Consider the following 20,450-nt stretch of genomic DNA (forward strand, 5'->3'; position numbering starts at 1 on the left):
AATGTGGGCATCCATGTCAAAAGACTTGCCACGATGGAGACTGCGGCATGTGCATGAAGACGGTATCTATTGTATGCCGTTGTGGAAAAACTAGTTCGAGCAGTCTCTGTCACCAGGGCGAGGAAGGAGACCCCCGCAATGCATGCGCACGTGCAGAGCAGCTTTGAACTGTGGGAGACATGAGTGCGGTGATAAATGCTGCTCTGGGAGTCGAAAGCTATGGAGAGGTTGTCTTCAAAGAAGAAGAGGCCATTGGCTTCTAATTCGAACGACGAAGGAATTGAGCCGGAGCATATCTGCACTCGACCTTGTGGAAGATTACTCAAGTGCGGGACTCACACTTGCCCCATGCTGTGTCATCGTGGGAACTGTGGGAACTGTCTTGAAGCCAGCTTCGAAGATTTAAGCTGTAATTGTGGGCGTACAGTTACTCCTGCCCCAGTTCCTTGCGGAGCCAGCCCCCGGCTTGTAACACCAGTGCACAAGGGCAAAGAGCTGCAACCATCCCGCGGTTTCCCACCCTTGTCATCCCGACGAAGAGAGTTGTCCGAAGTGCCCTTATCTGGTTGAGAAGATCTGTCTATGTGGAAAGAAATCAGTCAAATCAATTCCCTGTTGGAGACGCGGTCTCTTGTGGAACAGAATGTGGCAGGAAACTTTCATGTGGATCCCACCTGTGCCGCAAGGTATGCCACAGGGTGGACAATGCGACGAGCCATGTAAGCAGCAATGTGGAAAGCCAAAATCAGTCCTGTGGGCATGTATGCTTAGATGCGACATGCTCCTTTCCAGTGCTCGAGGACAAACCATGCACAGCGAAGCTCGTGCTCAAGTGCGCCTGTGGCGGCTTGAAGCAGGAGATTAAATGCGGGGCCTATAAGCTAACCCTGTGGTAACAAGAAGGAACTTAAGTGTCACTGATGCATGCCGAAGCCGTCGCATGGCTTTTGCACTTGACGTTGATCCTGATCGTGATGCGGTACACGCCGTATTCTGAGGAAACCCTTTTCTTCTACAATAGAGACAAGAAGTTTTTCAACGACCATTGAAGCCAAATACAGGGTATTTGCGGAAGGAAACTCAAAGCGTCTTGCTTTCCAACCCATGAAGAGCAGCCAGCGCGCTTTCCTTCATACCCTTGCTACAGACTTGGTCTTGAGTCTGAATCTCAAGATCCAGAACCGTACCGCAGCGTAGTCCTAACCAAAGGCTCCAGCTTCGTCGCAGCACCCAGGAAAACAATCGCCGAGTTCCTCGTCAGCAAGCCCAGCGCCATGCCTAGCGCCATGCCAGCATCAGTTCTACTGCAACTCAAAAAACCAGTAAAGCAAGCCTTCAACGCCCTCCTCCTCAAAGGAATCCGCGTCGGCCTGCTCACCTCCGAGCTCGAGAAGGAGCTGGAATACGTCCTGAAGGACTCCCAGCTGCGCTTCAGCCTGACCTGGTCCGGCGACGAGGAAGTCCTCCTCCTGCCCAAGACCAGCAGCCTCGGTACCGAGCAGATCGAGCTCGAGCTCACGGAGATGAGCCCAAAGCTCAAGCGCCTCATCGCGCAGCGCGGCATCGCCGACAGCGCGGAACTATGCGCCGTCACAAAGGACGGCCTAGTGATCGGCCGGCAGGGGAACCAGTGGTCAACCGTCGCGTCGAATAAGGGCGTGCCGCCGGCTAGACTGGTGTCTACGGGTCTGAGCACCAGGAATGTGTTCGGTATGCTGGGCTCGGGTGGTGGGGAGCCCTCGGCGGCCGCCGGGAGCTGGTTGCAGGAGAAGAGGAGTGGCGAGGGGTTGAGGAAGAAGTTGGTGCTGCAGAAGAAGACGGAGAAGGGGAAGGAGAAGGCGAAGGAGGAGGATGTCGTTGATGATTGGGAAACTGCTGCTGCTGCTGACGAGGAGGTTGTTGGGTAGAAGATTTTCTTTTCTTTTCTTCTTTTGATCCCCTCGTGGGCTGGGTTGGGCTGGGTTGGATGGCTGTATTCTTTAATAGTTTTTCGGCTTTCATATTTTTCTTTCTTTCTTTTCTTTGACAATATTATACTGGTGTGGTCTTTTGCGGTTTTATAGGTGTTATTGTCTTCTTTTTTCTTCTCTTTTACATCTTCAAGCTTTTCATGAATGCTTAGATATCATCTAGTTCCATCCATCCCATTTTTCTTGCATCTTTCTTTCTTTCGTCCTTTGCATTATTATTATTATTACTACTATCATACTACTACATAGCTGGGGTCTGTTGGTGTTTTCCCGGCTGCGCCGGCCCCCTTTGCGCTGGGGTGGGTTGGGGGTGGGGGTGGTGGGGTTAGAAGGTTTACTTACGGCTATATGGTGGCGATGAGTTGATGATTTACATGGAACGGGTGGCTGTTTGGGTTTTTTTGTTGCATTTCTTCTTACTGCACTTCTTTTCTTTCTCTCCTCCTGGACGGAGGGGGGGGTGGACTGGTTTATAGATACTTGGGGGTGTACTTGGTTGTGGGCGGGGTTTGATGTGGTGGTGGTGGTGGATGTGGTAAATGTGGCTAGTGGTGGTGGTGGGGAGGTTAGGGGCCCTGAATAGTGGTCTAGGCAAACGAAAGTATAATAGGAATGAAATTAGTCAATTGACTTGCTTGCAATTGATCTACGATTGTTTCACGTACTTGGCTTTGGTTTTGAAGTTGTGATCTCCTCGCTGTGCTGGTTGTGATTCCTAGGTGGAAGTTGTTTAATTAAGACTTCATATTCAGGATTATGATACTTGGAGTAAAGGAGTAGAATACACTAGCAGACAGGCATGCGGTCCTTTGAGGCAGGTTGTCCTAGTGTATATAGATCACGGTAATCATCTTCGACTTTTAAATTGTCCCGTTCTCTATATCGATATCTTATATCCCACTACATGAATAAACTCTGTAAAAGAGCTCCAAGGCACATATTTCGCTATTCAATACCGTTAATTCTCGAATAATCCACTATCTCCGTATTTGTATGTGGTAAGTCCGAACCAAGGCGAATTGGCGTATCAAACTTCACGGATTCGTGCAGATACATACATGTATGTACTTTTTTCTCACCTGGAATTAAGATTTAGTGAAGTGGAGATAGTGGATTTCTCAAGAATTAACGGTATGTACCCTCAACGCCCAATAGTCAAGTACCGTCTCGGCGAACTGTCACAAGTTTAATTAATTTGCCTTTTACGGTGGGTATGAGGGCGTTTTCAAAACAAGATATGACTAGATAGGGGAAGGATCGTTAACTAAGGTGGATTAATGCAAAGCTTAAAAAAGATGGAAAAGATGTACTCCTTTATGATGGTGCCGTTGCTGCTTATGTTTATTTCTATGAAAATGGTCTAAAAATAACACAGTTTTCGGTAGAGTATACATGCTCTGCAATAACAACACATGAAACAGTTGGCTATGATCCAAATAGAAATCTACTCAACCTCACGCCGAGAGCACAAAGACATCGGGCAAAACCAGCAATAAGGGTCAATTCCCAGCCCCACCACTCACCCCTAGCTTCAAATTCCTCCTCTAGAGAAATCTTTATTTCGCTCCAAATTAAAAAACCAAACATAAAACTGAACAAAAGGTACTGCAACGACTTATTGCTGATTGTGCGTTACTACCCCCACCCCTGGTTTGAACCCAGGACCTTGTGTGTGTCCTGGGTAAACACACGGTGTCTAACCCGACGAGCAGTCTAACCACTAGACCACCCGCCCATGGTGGATGCTGCGGTGGAAGTGGTACTTGACCTTGGCGGTGTGCCAAGATGAAGCAGAACCCCTAACCCTTCAATGTCAATGCTCAGCCATCCGGGTCGTATCGTGAACTGTGTCATCTTGCATCATGTCTTATTGTAGAGCACGTCTACCGAAAATGTGTCATTTTAGACCTTTTCCATTCTTTCTATCCTAAGCTACTTGTGCTAATGCGTGATACTCAAGTCTTAGCTTCAATACTTGTACTTGACACCAATTTTAAGCTACAAGTACATTACACTTACATGCCCCAAGTGCCTCTAACACATTATCGAGGATCTATACTAGTCGCCTAGAACGCGCGTTGCGCCTGCGTCCTATGAAGGGCGCCTACTATACAATGGTGCTTGTGATCGATTCGACGGTCTACAGCTATTTGCGTACTGGGCCACCGATTACTTGGCATTTGGCAGCCCATCGGTGGTTGGTCATGATATCTACAAGGCCGGGTCTGATCGGGAATATTTTCTTGACCCTCTTACTGAACTGCCGGTGGATATGTTGCGGGGTAACTACTCGTTTCGATCCGGTTTAGATTTTCTCTGATGGGTTGCAACACATCCTGCAATATCCTCTTAAAATCTGTAAGATTTGCCTCCGTGATGGCAATAGTTTTGGTGTTCTTCCCTGGTGTTCCCTCCGCTCCCCCCCCTCCCCTACTGATTCGTCATTATCGTTGCTACTGCTGCTCTCTGCATTCAAGTCTGACGGTTCGTACGCGTGGGCTTCTCCACCCCCTCTCACCTGCTCCTCCCACTTGCGTTGTCTTAGGAAAGATCTGGTAGCCTCAATTGCTTGAGATAGTGTATACGAATCAGGTACGTGTACTAAGCCGCCGATTTGAGTGACACGGAGTCTAGTGTTCATATCCTCGATACCCCTGATGAAACACCTCGCTGCAGCGTGGTCCCACGATTCATATCGAAGTAAATGAGACCTTATGCGAGTGGCCTTTCTAATATATTGCTTCAGAGAGAGCTTTCCCTGCCTCAACACGATGATCTCTCTCTCTGCCTTTATCATCTTTTCCAGTCTTCTTCTTCTAGGGCCATCGTACTCCTGCTTCAGTTCTTTGCTCATCTCTTCCCACGAAAGCCGGACATCATCGGGCCGGTAGAATGCCCATGTGACAGCTTTACCCATGAGCTTGTGCTTGAGGAGGACTAGCTTTGCCCTGTTTTGTTGCTCCTCGGTGGGGTAGAGTTCTGTCATGGGGCGCGAGGAGAAGTATAGGTTGATAGACTCGATGAAATCGTCGACGCATTCATCGGATCTCCCGTGGAAGGGTTTCACGGGGATGAGGTTCATGATGGATGGATCCATTTCGGCGGGGATGGTAGTGCGCTGCTGAGGGATGATGTCGATTGCTCCAAGATAAATACCAAATTAGGGCACACGTGTTAAAAAATTAAGCTGATGATAACTATGTCTTTAATGCCACAACGCTTAACCGAGTGACAAGTATTTTTGATCATGGACGGTGTTGTGGGTGTGTCTAATGAATTGTATTCATGAGCTATCACTCGGTCTTGGCTCGCCTATTACACAGATTTAAAAAAATTTCCCAGCAAAAAACGATTATGAAGTAGATAAACTGGTAGGTAACAGAAACATGTGAATTACAAATCTCGATCGATGCCTCTAATTTATTGTGTTCTTTAGGAGCATTTCTCCATAGCCACGCTTTTCAAGGGTTTAATGGGGTAAACTACATGTACATGTAGATCTATAGATGTGTATAGATGTGTATATGTCGGTCTGCGCAACAGTATATATAAAGGCTTGCTGCGTATCCACAACTTCTATTCGCAAAATCTGAAAGTAAACTTGCGTAGCTGGGCATTGAAGTCATTCTATTGGTTTTGCTCTTTTGGCAGAGTCTTTTCTCCCACATACTCCGCAGCTATTCTAAACAGCTAGACGTTTCTTCCGCATGGGATCATTCCTATGATAGATGATCGAGGATGATTCACTATTGTGAGTGTTGGAAAGATTCAAAGGGTGCATAGATTAGATCCAGGCACATCTTATCTCGCAACGTGTTAAGCCAAGGACGTAATGGACAACATGGCGCCGATTGGGTTCAACCATGGAGCGACATGACAGGGTCAGGGTTATTACTTTCTGAATAACCAACCACACGTGGGTACACGCTGGCACCTGTGGTTCGTTGGCGACACAGGGTTAGGTGTGTACCGCAGGTGTCAGAAAAGTCATTCAAACCTTGGCAGCCAGTCTTACCTCCTTGATATATGCATGTAGTACCAAGGTCAGAGGGCTGCATGTAATTCATTAATCATTCATCTGCATGTACTCAATGAATCATTCGTCTCGAAGTAGGCTTGAGAGCCGAGTGAGCAGCTGTGATCCAAGACTTGGCAATTTATGTGCATTTCAATCATTGACCCTATTCCCAAACATTTGCACCAAGAAGCCAGTGTTCCTTGAGCATGGCCCGTTATTCCGAAACTGGAATAGTTCTTTCTTATCTCCTCTCTGGTGAAATCTTTAATCGAATTGTTTTTTCCATCACGATGTAGCCGTTACTCACTCAGCCTTCAATTACCACTTGAGCTACACTACACTCTTTTATTCGTGGAATGGGAAATATGATATAGCTTTACCTGACTAACTAGAAAGCCCTTTGAAATACAAGCGGAAGGAATGTATGAGCTCTAGTTAGCGAGAGAGACAGCACCTGAGTATCTCTTGATTTATCAATACTGACCCCCGATGATAGAGAAATTAAATTTGTACAGGTTTTTTATTATTTCGGAAGAGAGGTAACAAGATCTACCGGTAAAGTCAACCGACTTTTACTTCTTTTGGGGGGTCAGTATTTTACTGGTAGACAAAAAATAGTAATTGGCCACCCAGTCGCGTAGCGGGGGGAGCGAGTGATTATCCATGATTAAATGATCCGCACGCACGCGACATCGATTGTCGCTCTGATAACCCCGCTATACAGTCATCTTTCCTTGCTACGTATCTTTAAGTCTCACAGTATCTACGGGGAGTATTCGCATGGGATATACAACACAGCACCGCCAGATCAAATTTCATGCACAGCGATCATTACCGCTGCTTACTAACCTATTGTCCCGGCATGCGCGCGTGCGCAGACTATGCTGTAAGGGTAGACTACTCGTATGAAGAATGAGACTGAGGAGAGGAAACGTAAAAACAATGAGACCCCTCTCAATCCCTCGGACAGAACCCAAGAATTGATAGGGACCTCTATAACGGAAGGAGCAAAGGCCGCAATGACGGGGGACAGGAAGACTTAACGCAAAAAAGGCCCCTCCTGGTCACGAAGGACCAAGAGGGGCCAGGCTTAGCCCCCTCTGCGAAGAGGGAGCAGAAGTAGGGACGGAAGGAACAAAACGACCCAACGCAAAAAAGGCCCCTCTTGGTCTCGAAGAACCAAGAGGGGCCGAACTTACCGCCCCCTCCGTGAGAAGGGAGCAGAAGCAGAAGCGGAGACGGGAGGGACTGGAGGGACTGGCTAACCTAACGTAAAAAAGGCCCCTCCTGGTCCCTCAGGACTAGAAGAGGCCTAATTCATCCCCCCCACGAGGAGGGAGACCCAACGCAAAAAAGGCCCCTCCCAGTCCTGCAGCGCAGGACCAGGAGAGGCCAAATTCACCCCCCCCCACGAGGAGGGAGACCCAACGCAAAAAAGGCCCCTCCCAGTCCTGCAGCGCAGGACCAGGAGAGGCCAAATTCACCCCTCCCCACGAGGAGGGAGACCCAACGCAAAAAAGGCCCCTCCCAGTCCTGCAGCGCAGGACCAGGAGAGGCCAAATTCACCCCCCCCCCCCCCCCCCCAAACGAGGAGGGAGACCCAACGCAAAAAAGGCCCCTCCCAGTCCTGCAGCGCAGGACCAGGAGAGGCCAAATTCTCCCCGCCACCCCCTCCGTTAAGAGGAGGACTAACGTGACCCGCGCCCCCCAAGGCCTCGGGCGTTACGCCCGGGGCCAAGGGAGGCTGGTGTCACGCCCTCCTGCAGCAGCAGGAGGGGCGGAGGGGAGAGAGAGTGGTGGGGTCAGAACTCCCCCGCGGTCTCTAGGGCAACAGTGCCCAAGCGAGACCGGGGGGGAGTTCTAACCCCACGCTCTGGAACCCTCTCCTGCTCTGAGAGCAGGAGAGGGGGAGAGAGTGGGGGGGGGGGGGGGAGAGAGTTTGGGGGGGGGGGGAGAGAGTGGGGGGGGGGAGGGGGGCCAGGGACCCGAGGAGGAGTGGGGAGGAGGCAGCTCCCAGACTACTATGTAGTCCTTAGAGAGCTGCCTGCTCCCTGAGGAAAAACGTTTGGTGGGGGAAAGAGGCGTCTTATATAGCGCCGGTGGGGAGTGCTAAGCCTGGATTTCGCCGATAGTATGGCTGGGTTGCCCTAAGGCGCGGTTCGGGCAATCTACTGGCTATGTATGCACTGAGCGGTTGCGTAGAGAGGGCTGACTGTTAGGTGTGCGGACAGTGGAAGTGATGCCTTGTCACGGGGGGTAGGCCTCCGTAGTTCTCGACTCCCCGTAATGAGCTCGGCTTCGCCGTGTAAACGCTATCCTAGTACCCACCCACCCTCGTCCTCGCACGCTGAAAACACCACTACAGAATGCAGCACAAAATCTCAGGGTCATGTGTAATAAAAAAAAAAAAAAGGCGGTAGAATATCTTCCTCCTCAACCCAAAATACCAAAAATAACCCAGTATTTCTCCACCCTAGCGAGTACGTAGAGCAAAAACCGTGACCGGCGCCGTAAATCATAGGATACATGAATGTAGAATATGTACGGTGAACAACCCACCTCTGACTCAATTGCAATGAGACACAACCCTCCTCCCCCGTCCCTCTGTAACAATCCATACCACGGGCACCAACAATGTCCATGCCCCAGTTCACTCCAGCTTTTATTTTCCTTAGCCAGAGCACCCCGCCCAACGCCCGGTGTTATCTACCCCCCCCCCCCCCTCCCGATTCTCCGGCTCCACAAGAGATATATCTACATACTCCGGCACATAGCACACACATACCGCCCCTCAACATGTACAGCGCACAGCAGCATCATGACCACCTTCTCAGTACGATATCTCTACTCTACCCTACCCTACTAGAAAACACCCTACCATTCCCCGCGGCCGGCGTGCCGGGAACCGGTCACTGCACTTGCAGCCTAGCTAGCCGGCCACTAACATACAATTCCTTAAGCTACGAATCAGAGCAGCACTATATATCACTACCGGGCCAGTACAGCGAGGATTAGGTTCAATTGGTGCCGCCAGCCGTGCACGTGTACGTCATTATACAAGCCAGCCACCATCCACAATGGCGCTGATGAGAGCTCTCCTGACGAATGGTAACCAATGGCTCCGCGAGAAAGGAGCACTTCCGGTCCAACGTGCGCTCAATTCACAAGCCAACCAGCAGCCATACCATCCGCACATATACAGGATCGAGCACCGCATTAGCGGTTGCATCTACGATCTGGGCAACCAACTAGCCATGGGGATATCCAGATCTATATCTGCAGAAGGATCGAATGGGCAGTACCAATTAGGCACCAATCGCAATAAAATCTGACTGACTCAACCCTACCCACGCCCGCAGCGTTGGTGGCTCGGCGAGTGTACTGTGTTGCAGCTCTACATTACGGCAGCCTATCGCCAAGGGACCGGGACCAATGACAGCCAACCAGCACACACCAAAAAGACGAGTGACTGCCCATGTCCCAGCAACAACCTATCAGATCTTGGGATCCACCTACAGCTAACTTTTCGGCTTTTGATAACACGCACCACACGCTGGAAAAACCGCAAAAAAAAGGGCAGAACAAGAACCAGACAAAAAACTCCTTGGATCCTATTAGGTTAATCGCCGCACAAACGATAGAAATAAAAAATAAAAAAAACTATTTCTACATCCCCCCCATCCCTCTCTACTGCTGTGTGTGTTCTAACCACCATTCATCATCCTACCCCCACCCCCCAGGTCAGCCCAATCCCCGCGCAAAAAGAAAAAGAAAAGAAAAAGAAAAAACACCACCACCACCACCAACAAAAACAACCGCAAGAGCAACCTACCCATCCCTCTGCATCTCCACCCCGGCCCTCCTCGTATTCACCTCCAGCAAATCCACCCCCTCCGCGGCCGTCAGCGGCCTTCCCGCCGTCACCCCCGCCGTCTCCATCGGCTCCCCCACCCTCTCCTCCTTCCCCTTCCCCTCCCCCTCCTCCTCGGCATCCGCGTCAGCGCACCCGCACTTGTACATCTCCGTCACGGCCCCGCAGTCGAACGCCGGCTTGTGCAGCCGCTCGTTGACGAGGTTGTGCACGAAGCAGCCCCACTGCGCCGCGGCGTCGCGCGAGGACGTCTGCGGCGGGTACCGCTGCAGGAGCGCTTGGAAGTGGGTGGCGCATTCGCCGCTGTGGTTGTCGGGGTTAGTGCGTGTTAGAAGAGGGGGGGCGGGGGAGGGGGGAGGGAGGGAGGTACCAGGGGTACAGGCGCGCAAAGAGGTATAGGAAGGAGGAGAGCGCTTCGCGCTCGTCCTTCGCGGGCTTCTTCGGGAAGCGGGAGAGTGTCGTGTGCAGCAGCTTCCACGAGGCGCGGCCTAGCTCCGCTCTGTGCATCCGTCCATTGTGTCAGTCCCCACCACATTCACCCCCATCCGCATATCCAGGGGGTAGGGAACTTACTTTGCCGTCTCATTCCCCAACTTCGGCATGATAGTCTCGCCATGGAGGATCTCCTTATGGATGTCGCCTCCCAGCAGCGGGGGCCCGCCGCCCGCGACCTCCTCCTTGGCGATCGCGAAGCCCGACTGGTCGTCGGAGCGGAAGCTGGGCGTCGAGTCGACGACGGTGACGCTGGCGTGTTTGGAGGCGCTGGTGCCGGCGGGGTGCGCCGTGTCCGCGGGGAGCAGCAGGAAGAAGAAGATTATGAAGAGGGCGGCGGCGGCGGCGAGGAGCGGGAGCCGGTGGCGGGCCATCTCTCGCGCTGCTTGCTTGGTGGTTTGGGAGACGGGTGTGGATGGTGGTGGTGAAGGAGAGTGGTTGTGGTGATGGTTGGTGGTGGGTGGGGGGAGGTATTGTAGTGTGGGCTCGACTCGCTCGCTCGCTCAGGAGATCTTCGCTAGTGGTGCCAATTAGCAGCAGCTAGCTGTTGGCTGGCTGGCTGGCTGTTTAGGGACTGGCTGGCTGGCTGGATGGTCTGGATGGCTTCTCCTGCTTCCGGGACAGACAGAACCCGTCCGAGCGTGCAGCCAAGTACGAGCTCTCTCTATGTACTCTGCTCGCACTCTACCGGTGGGCTGGGCGGGCACCCGCAGCGATTGGTGGGGGAGGGGGGGCGCTGCCAGGACCCGTCTGGATGTGGAATCTTCTTGCGGCCCCAGCGAGGTGCAGATAGAGTCGGTGTGCATAACTACATGTACACAAAGCTTTGTCCACGCGGCAGGGGCAAGGGAGGCAGGCGGTGGTGCAAGTGGAAAGGAGGGCACAATGTCTCACTAAAAGGCCCGATAACAAAGGGCTGTCACTCATGCTAACTCTGGCCTGATTCTCTCACTCGCTCACTCGCTCACTCGCTCACTCGCTCACTCGCTCACTGGCGCGGATGGACAACGCTCTGCCCGCATGGCGTGTATCCACAGGCACAGCACACCGGTGCTGCTGCTCTCCCCGTGTTCCAGGGGCTTGTGTCCAGCCAGTGCGTGGGCTGAGGTGAGGCGTGTGTAACCCTAGCCCCGTGTAACCCTAGCCCTGCTGCAGATTCAAGTGTTCATCCGTGACCCGTGAGGTGAGGTGAGCGAGTGAGACGACGCTTGGACCCTGAAGTTGCATTGTCGTTGGTTAATCAGATCAATCTTATCGCTGCATCGCGTTTTAGCCGACCGTTTGTTCTCTGCAGCCAGGGTTAGGTGTTGTTGCGCAACAACCTCACTCCATCGCTCGGAAAATAAAACATCCTGTACTCACCGCCCATGAACCTCCTCACGAGAGTGATCAATGTTTAGTGATGGAAAGAATTTGCCCTCGTGACCCCCACAGTCAGATGGAGTAATAAGGCAATGGGATGGAAAACCCCCTCACTATATGTATGGATAATGCCCAATTGGCCAATGCAAACCTCACCTCACTGGATGTAGTCCATTGCATCCCCGTGAGCGATTTGAGCATAATCCCCAGGCATCGACAGGCACCGGGAGAATTCAATGGTTTGGTTGTTAATTGCAGCCCTACCATGATACATGCGTGCGTATTAGTGGTGCTCCGGAAGCTGCCGTTGCCTTGCCTTGCCCTGCTTGCCCCACCCCCGCATTTGACTTCCGAGTTCCTTGCAGCTGTGTCTAAAAAGAACCCCTCATCTCTCACCTCATCTCCTCACCCCTTTCTTCTCTTTCTTCTCTTCTCTCTTGTCCGTCTCTCTTCGCCCAGGAGGAATCTTGACGATTGATTTTTTTCTTTCTGTGCTTTTTGTATACTCTTTTTATTTTTCAGGACTACATACGTCATCCGCCCAACCAATTGAAGATGGTCTTCCCACCGCCGCCCACCAGCTCAATTGGTCAGTCCCCCCCTCCCCCTCCCCCTCCCCCCCCTCTTACCACCCCCTACTAACACACCTAGACTGGTCCAATATCGGCTTCAAAGTGCGCGAAGTAAACGGCCACATCGAGTCGCACTACAGCGTCCACACCGGCACCTGGACCCCCCCCACCTTCGTCTCCTCCCCCTTCCTCTCCCTGCACGGCCTCGCCCCCGCGCTCAACTACGGCCAGCAATGCTACGAGGGCCTCAAAGCCTTCCGCTCCCCCGACGACACCGCAATCAACATCTTCCGCCCCTCCCTCAACGCCCGCCGCATGCAGCACAGCGCCTCCTTCATCGCCATGCCCGCGCCCCCCGAGCCCCTCTTCCTCACCGCCGTCAACATGGCCGTCGCCCTCAACGCCGAGTTCGTCCCGCCCCACGCCACCGGCGCAAGCATGTACATCCGCCCACTGCTCTTCGGCAGCTGCGCGCAGCTCGGCCTCAACCCGCCCGACGAGTACACCTTCGTCGTGTATGTCCTCCCCGTCGGCGTCTACCACGGCGTGCACCCCGTCGACTGCCTGATCCTGGAGACGTTCGACCGCGCCGCGCCGAACGGCACGGGGAGCGCGAAGGTGGGGGGCAATTATGCGCCGGTGCTGGTGCATAGTGAGGCGGCGAGGAAGGAGGGGTATGGCATTACGCTGCATCTGGACTCGCAGACGAGGACGACTGTGGATGAGTTTAGCACGAGTGGGTTCTTGGGGATTAAGAGGGAGGGGGAGAAGACGACGCTTGTGGTGCCGGACAGCAACAGCGTGATTAGATCAGTCACGAGCAGGAGTATCCAGGAGATTGCGGCGTCGTGGGGGTGGAGTGTCGAAGTCCGCCCTGTACGTCCCCCCCGCCCCCCCGCCCCCTAGCTAACTAACCAGCCAACTAACACGGACAACCAGGTCCCACTCACCGAGCTCGCCACCTTCACGGAAGTGATGGCCGCCGGCACCGCCGCGGCGCTCGTGCCCATCAAGAGCATCACGATGAAGAGCACGAACCTGAAGATCAGCTACTGCGGCGACGAGCCCGGCGAGGGTGTGCTTGCATTGCTGAAGACGCTGAAGGGCGTGCAGACGGGGAGGTTGCCGGATACGTTTGGGTGGCTGGTGGAGGTGGTGGAGCCGCCGAACACGGGCGTGGAGGGGCATAGAGGGGGTAGTGGGGAGGAGAGCGTTAGCCAGGCGCCGTAAGAGAGGGGGGGGGGGGGGGTAGGTAGTGGTGGGTGGAATAAAAATTTGGTTCAATTGGTTGTGCTTTGGGGTGGTCGTGAGTGTCGTGTTTGGTGTTCTGGGTGGTCGGAATACAGGACCTGCCTGGCATCTTAAGTTGGAGTTGAAAACACTACTGGGTTTTGTGCAATTGTGTAGATGTGCGGTTATGTGGGCAATTTCAGCGAATAAGAAACATCAGATCCACCCCCGTACAGTAGACCACCCCCCGTAGATCTAGAAGATACCGCCATAAACAGGACCCCCCCCCCCCCAAATCTATCTTTCAACAAGAAGTACAGCAGTCTCTCGCTATAAGCATACTTTTTTATAAGGATATATGCCCTATAAGGATATGGGTCTCTAGTAGCCGTGGAAATGCATCAATTTTGACGTTTCCCATACAAAAAAGTTGCGAGATGCACATTATTTGATGCAATAACCGCATTATAATTACTTTGTGTTAAAGGCATTCCTGTCCCATTCACCGACGAGTTTACTGATGCATTTACCTGTTAAAACTAACTGGTATCCGGTGTGTCCCATTGTTCCGCCGGAAAATCAATGTTTTCCGATGAAGCCTTTTGTTTGGATCTCGAGATAGTTGAGTCCCCCCAAATAGACTATTTCGATGGGGGTCATCAAATGGTATCTGGCATCAATGGGCTTGTAACAGTTGGGGAATACAATTTCGTTTTGGTGGATCCATTGTTTGGCATCATATACATGCATGCTATTCTCCTTTGATACTCCTGGTATAATCGGAGGATGCTCTTTGATGATTCGTTTCATTGGCGATGGCCTTCGTCAATCATGTGAAGCATCACCGGTGGCCAAAACCTATGCCCCCCCCCCCCCCCTTCTCTTGTGTATACGCCCAAAATGAGTGACAGAAGCGTGACAGGTAAAGTACTAGTCAGTAAAGTCGCTAGTAAAGTCGTCGGGTAAAGTCATTAAAAAATCGTCTGTAAAGTCGTCCGATTTCCCTTTAAAAACGACTTTCCCTCCACCAAAATCTTGACATTACCCAGCAAAAAATAAAATCCATTCCCGACGACTTTTACTGAATATTTTTAATATTTTTCAGGTACACATTTCCAAGGCGCCTCGAGGGTTGCCAGTCCCGTGTGTTTTATAGATAATTTTAAGGATATTTCACTATAAGAATATCCTTACCAAAAAGGCAAGGTTTTGTATGCGTATCCTTATAGAAAGTAATAGTCTTGGCATCAAATTTTCTTCAAATGCTAGAATCACAAAAATCAAATCAGAAAAGGCAGACTTTTACCAAAGGATTTGGAACCCGCAACGCAAATCAACTCTAGAAAATCTAACCCTAAACTTTCTATAATGATAATTCGTTATAAGGATACCCATTTCCGGTCCCCAACCATATCCTTATAGTGAGAGATTGCTGTATCTACTATACTATCGATCTAGGAGCAAGCGGATGCTCCCGACAAGGAGACTAGCGTGATGACATCAAACATTCCCGGCCCTTGTTGGTAAATTATACTCATCCAATGACTGGTCTAACATATTGTGCTAGCGCGGACTTACTATTAGCCCATACAGATTCCGGTAAACTTATTGCGACAGTCAGCGCTATAAAAGGTCCGTGCTGACTACAAACTCTTTTAAGGGCCAATTAGGGGCTAGCGGGGTCACGGAAAACCCACTTTCGCATTAATCCTACCGGAATCTGTAGTGCCTTATTACTAGAGGGGTCCATCCACCTCGCGACCGCGAGTTGTTACTTTTGATATCCCCAGCTTGTCCCAGCTCTCCTCCCAACTCTCCTCCCGGTTCCTCTGCCAGCTCCTCTGCCAGCTTCTCTCCCTGCTTCACTTTCAGCTTTCCTTCCTATTTTCGGCCCACCCCACCTCTTTCCCTCTCCATGTACATCTTGCTATCCTTGGTTAATTCAATTTATGGGACCTTTTTGTTGCGGTGTAGAAGATTTTGGTGGGGTGGGCTGGTTGCTATGTGGGTTAGGACCTCTCTCTCTTGACTAATTAGCTTGGTGGCCATTCGAGTGATAAGCTGTGATAAGCTGTGGTAGCTATTCGAGTGATAAGCTGTGTAGGCCGGCCGGGTAAACTGTGATAAGCTGTGGTAGCTATTCGAGTCTCGATCCACGTATCAACCCCACCTAAAACATAGAAATAAGAACAAGGATACTCTACACATTCTCTAGAGTAGTCCTATCGTTTTTAAAGGATACAAGTATCTTAGCAGCGGTTTAGCCTCCGGTACCGATGAATGGTGCGCCCGACCTTACAAGCCTGGGTGCATCGTCTGTGTGTCCGCAGGTCCTAGGCTGCTAATTTACGGTTTAACCAACCCAGTGTCCGAACCCAATCCTTCAAACTTCCCACAAAACTGTTACGGAATGAGTATGAGATTGCGTGTTCTGTGACATAGTGTTATGCGCTGGTTTGCAAAGGCTCGTGGTGCAAAGACAGCACAGTGACTGTACAAGAGTTTCAATGATTAGATTATAATATGCACTGGTAGCTACGACTCTTATGTTCATGTGAGGAGTTTCACATGTACACTTTGTCCTTGGTGATGGATCCAGATCGATTGGGGGAGAAACCAGGTTGGAGACGAGGCCGCCACGTCGAGAACTCTAGGTCTGTGTGTCTCAACAATACGTAATGTACCGCCTCCAAATCTTTGTTCACTAGTCGAGGAGTATTCGCATACACAAGGCATAATACTGTGCCAAACTATTATAGGCTTAAGTTTATGTTGACCACCGATCCCTTAATTGTCAGACGAAACTATCTATCTGACGAGGCCGGAGCCATCAGCCCATCAATTGCCGAACAAAACTAAACCGCTAGCTATATCTATATTATGCAGTTTCAGCAATAACATATCGACACGAACAGTTTGGTTAAGAACCAGGGTTTGTGTTGCGCCGGTACCCTGAGTACCACCCGAATAATCCCTACCAGGAGGATAATAGGGGCAGGGTTGGTAGAAAATATCGTACCGCGCCGAATTCATATGGTATGTGGGCCATATTGGTATTGTACAGGTTGTTGCCCCCGGTGTCTGGTTGCTGTGGTATATCAACTACCCGCCACTGCGGTATTGTTGTGATTACGACGTCTCTGCCCGCAGTGAGGGGATATGGGGGGTGAGGTGGGTTTCGAGTACACTAGTACTGTGAGAAGAGTTTTACCTGGCGTTCGGTAAGTTTGAACCATCATCAATCATACAAGTGAGCAACTTACCAGGTACTGCTTTACGTAGCTCGCGGACATATGCCGAGAAAAACATCTGTAGAAGCGCAGATTAAACAGAAGTGCAGATTTAACAGAAGTGATGTGATCGTAGCAGGCTGGTATGAAAGGCTACGACATGTCATATACCAATTTACTTATTCCTTTCACTTAAGTAATCAAGGTAAACCTTTCGCATTGCGGCCAATAGCTTTTCAAGTTGACTTAGCCATTCGGAAAAACAAATTCTCATAGCTGCAGCATTTTTCACTGGGGAGAGCGAGCGGTCGGCGGGAGAGCAAAGAACTTACAATTTTTTCTGCACAAGAAGATATTTGTACGGTCACGTGCTGGCAAGGCTGTAGACAACTCCCAACTATAAATCACCTATAATCCCTGGTTAATTCGAAAGTTCGTTTATAATACTCGCTGCCTCTCGAGCTCTGCTGCGTATACCATATATATCGCGCGACTTTGCACTCTAAACCTACACGGATCTACATGCCAGTCTTCACAAACTCTTTATTCCTGCGAGACTCATCTTCGCACCAAAATGAAACTTATAATTTCGAAACCCTCAGCCAGAACGCCGGTAGCTGGGATAATGTATCCATATCAAATACCTCTCTCGCAGCAGTTGCCGTCCTAGTCGCCATTTTGACCCTTTTTAAGACTTGGAAGGTGTGGAAGATTTTCAGGGGACGAAGATTGAAGAACAAAATCGTAAGTCTCCCAGAATAAATAATCCTTATATTGAGAAAGCGCTGAGGTTAACGATGGCGGTGTTTCAGAGACTCGAAAACCTCGATAATGAGCGATCAAGCCTTGGTTGCCCCTTACAAGTCCTCCACAATTGCCATTATAACGAGAACGGAGTACGGAACATTCAGAATATCTATTATGATTACAGGACGACGGTCCAGAATTTTGTTGCGTATCGTGAGCGGAATCCACAGATAGTGTAAGCTGAAGGAGTACGGGACGTAGGATCAAAGAGGACTATATACCACGTATGGGGATTCATGTACGTTAAAAACGATCATTCAGCTTTCTACTTATTAATCTGACAATATCAGAGCAAACTTTCCTAAATAGATAGTCAATATTCAAATAGTGATAGATGCAGTGAGCACTTTTAGTCCTCTGCGCAACGATATATAGCTAGTCTTGTCAGTTTCGATCCAAACCCTATTCACATATATATGCGCGCATCGCACCGAGCCTCTCCTTGCTCGCACGAACGAGTGGTTATTATATTGAAAAGAATGGAGAAGATAGAGGTAATATATATACGGCTATATGTGGCTGCTGTTTTAAAATCCCGATCATCACAGTAACCCGTCCATGTTTGAACGTTTTGTTCTTTGACCTCAGCCTATTATAGTACGGATTCCCTCTGGGTATTGATGTTAGTTTCCTTCCGATATCGTGAGCAATCCAATTAAAATACTTCCTGATAATTCCCCGCAGCAATAGGCGGCCTATACGGCCGCTCATATGTACAAAAGCGCAATCATATCATAGGCTTATGGTTGCAATTGGGATAACTTGGAGCACAATTCCGTCGTCAAGATTTCAAAGCTAATAACATCCATATATAACCACGCCCTATTTTATCTCTCTGTTATTCGACTAGCTTCACCTGCTCTATCACTATAGAGCCCGATTAATTTAGCTGTTATGCAGGTACGTCTCTGGGTAGAGTTATTATGTTGGGGTTTGATGAATGTCGCGACCATTTTGATTGTTACGTATACTGCTAACACAAGCGTTGGCCACAAGCAGTTAACAGTAATATTCCGGCTCTACTCGTAATTTTTTGGCGTTTCCGGACTGGACTGGGTCTGCATACCACCAAAATATGGTTGTTATGCACGATTTTCGCCCATATGCAGACCCAGTTCAGTCCGGAAACGTCAAAAAATTACGAGTAGAAATTTCATGCACCTTGCAGCCAATAGGAAGTGTAGGACTTTCTGTCCAACTGTATTGGTCGACTCTAAGAGCCCCAATCTAAACACTCATTTAATCTGATTGGTTGAGCTACGGTATGTGACAGATCGGAGGGAATCCCCCCGCAGCCGCAGAGGGAAACACTACGATGTGAGTAGAGTACCGGGGGTTGAGGGTAAGTACTGAGAACCCCTTTTTGGGGAATTTTAAAAAGTGAGGGTTTGTAAAGGAATCTGATTGGGCTGATATAATTAAAATGATACTTGGCAGCCAAGCAGGTATTTGGACAGTCTGCCCCACAGCTTTTGCAACGCAACCTCCTCAACCTCTTTTCTACTCCTGTTCTTTTCGAACTTCACCAAAACTTCTTTGATAACTTCGAATCAGTACTCAGGTGAACCTGTGAGCAAGGGCTATTCAGTGGTTATTTTTTGTATTTTTAGGAAAATATTTGAATTTTTAAGTGAAGATAGATAAAACGTCTCGGTATTTTTTTCCACCATATAAATTTTGAGGCCAAGGCCAAAATTCATTGGCTGCTTTTGGTTACCATGGGCGGTTCCCATACAAAATCAACCAATCCTTCAAGGCGTCTCGGTATTTAACGTGCACACCCGGTACATTGGAGAGAGCTGGAGCTAGAGGGGGTCGAAGGCCAATAAATCAAGGACCAATAAGACTATCGGATCACTTCACGCTGCGTTTGTGACATGCCGATTGATATAACTGGCTTAATTTAGCTATGGTGCGCCTAGTCTTAAAGGTGACACGGGGGCATATGGAAGTGACTCCCAGGCCAATCAGAGGGCCTATTTCTAGCCGTCTTGGTGCCTCGCTGCCACGGCTCAGGCAGGTATGCTTTTTTAGGGGTATAAATAGGTATAATATTATTCCACTTTGTTCACTCTTGGCGCTTTTTACATACAAAAACAGCCAATTTCAATCTCTTATAACTTCATGACCATGATAGATATCAGAAATATGTCCGGTCATTTTGTTCTTCTTCATTGTCTCTAGCATTTGTTCTGACAGATTTTTGATATCTTTTGTGGTGGTAAAGTTATAAGCGATTGAAATTTCGTGATCGGGTGGTTGCTATGTCATAAGGTGTCACTCGGAATTCTACGATTCCGTCTCTACTACGAGTGGAAGTGCATTAGTTAATGCATCAATTTTTGTGTGAGGAAAGTCGTCGGGAAATGGGTCGTTTTTGGTATGGCGAAAGTTTAAAATACTGTATAGTAAAAATAATTAAAATTACGTGGGGAAAGTCGTGATGGGCACAAGACGAAAAGTCTCAAGACTTTGTCCCGAAATACGAGACAAAACAAAAACAGGACCAGAAAGAGAGAAGACAAAACAAGACAAAACAGTCTCGAGACTTTTCGAAACTTGCGAGTGATCGTTTATGATCTCCATACCAGCTTTAAATCTAGTTTTGATGGCTTCCCCTAAAAACCCTCGTGCAAAAAATATCATTGTGAGGTAAACTGATACGAAAGCTCGACTAGTTGACCCTAACCCTAAGTCTCGAGACTTTGCGCAATATATGGCTCAAGTATTGTTAATTTCGAGACCACCTTCTATAATCCACGAGAAAAGACGAAAATTGCTCAAGTATCGTCTTGTTTTGTATTGTGCCCCCATCACTAGGGGAAAGTCGTCGGGAAATGCATCCCCGAATAACTAAATTTCTGTGGGGAAATCGTAGGGAAGTGCGCGGGGTTTTGT

The 20,450-nt window shown here is 49.7% G+C and overlaps 5 protein-coding genes across 5 annotated transcripts; 3 read left to right on the plus strand and 2 right to left on the minus strand.

Annotated features, from left to right (window-relative positions):
• Positions 1–1,274: 1,274 nt before the first annotated feature.
• Positions 1,275–1,907, plus strand: H6S33_010516 (uncharacterized protein; the record flags this gene model as incomplete). The annotated part of the gene is made up of 1 exon (XM_044841954.1): positions 1,275–1,907. One exon carries the CDS (start codon positions 1,275–1,277, stop codon positions 1,905–1,907), a length of 633 nt encoding a protein of 210 aa, XP_044687380.1.
• A 2,368-nt stretch (positions 1,908–4,275) lies between these two features.
• Positions 4,276–5,067, minus strand: H6S33_010517 (uncharacterized protein; the record flags this gene model as incomplete). Its single annotated transcript, XM_044841955.1, has 1 exon — positions 4,276–5,067. The coding sequence occupies one exon, from the start codon at positions 5,065–5,067 to the stop codon at positions 4,276–4,278; it is 792 nt and encodes a 263-aa protein (XP_044687381.1).
• Positions 5,068–9,816: 4,749 nt separating this feature from the next.
• Positions 9,817–10,725, minus strand: H6S33_010518 (uncharacterized protein; the record flags this gene model as incomplete). Its single annotated transcript, XM_044841956.1, has 3 exons — positions 9,817–10,162; positions 10,230–10,358; positions 10,433–10,725. The coding sequence occupies 3 exons, from the start codon at positions 10,723–10,725 to the stop codon at positions 9,817–9,819; spliced, it is 768 nt and encodes a 255-aa protein (XP_044687382.1).
• A 1,543-nt stretch (positions 10,726–12,268) lies between these two features.
• On the plus strand, positions 12,269–13,515 carry H6S33_010519 (uncharacterized protein; the record flags this gene model as incomplete). Its single annotated transcript, XM_044841957.1, has 3 exons — positions 12,269–12,302; positions 12,365–13,161; positions 13,225–13,515. 3 exons carry the CDS (start codon positions 12,269–12,271, stop codon positions 13,513–13,515), a joined length of 1,122 nt encoding a protein of 373 aa, XP_044687383.1.
• A 3,752-nt stretch (positions 13,516–17,267) lies between these two features.
• Positions 17,268–17,731, plus strand: H6S33_010520 (uncharacterized protein; the record flags this gene model as incomplete). Its single annotated transcript, XM_044841958.1, has 2 exons — positions 17,268–17,489; positions 17,558–17,731. 2 exons carry the CDS (start codon positions 17,268–17,270, stop codon positions 17,729–17,731), a joined length of 396 nt encoding a protein of 131 aa, XP_044687384.1.
• Between the last annotated feature and the right edge of the window lie 2,719 nt (positions 17,732–20,450).

This window comes from Morchella sextelata (assembly GCF_020137385.1).
Source record: "Morchella sextelata strain SCLS chromosome Unknown scls_41, whole genome shotgun sequence".
NCBI classification, from domain to species: domain Eukaryota; kingdom Fungi; phylum Ascomycota; class Pezizomycetes; order Pezizales; family Morchellaceae; genus Morchella; species Morchella sextelata.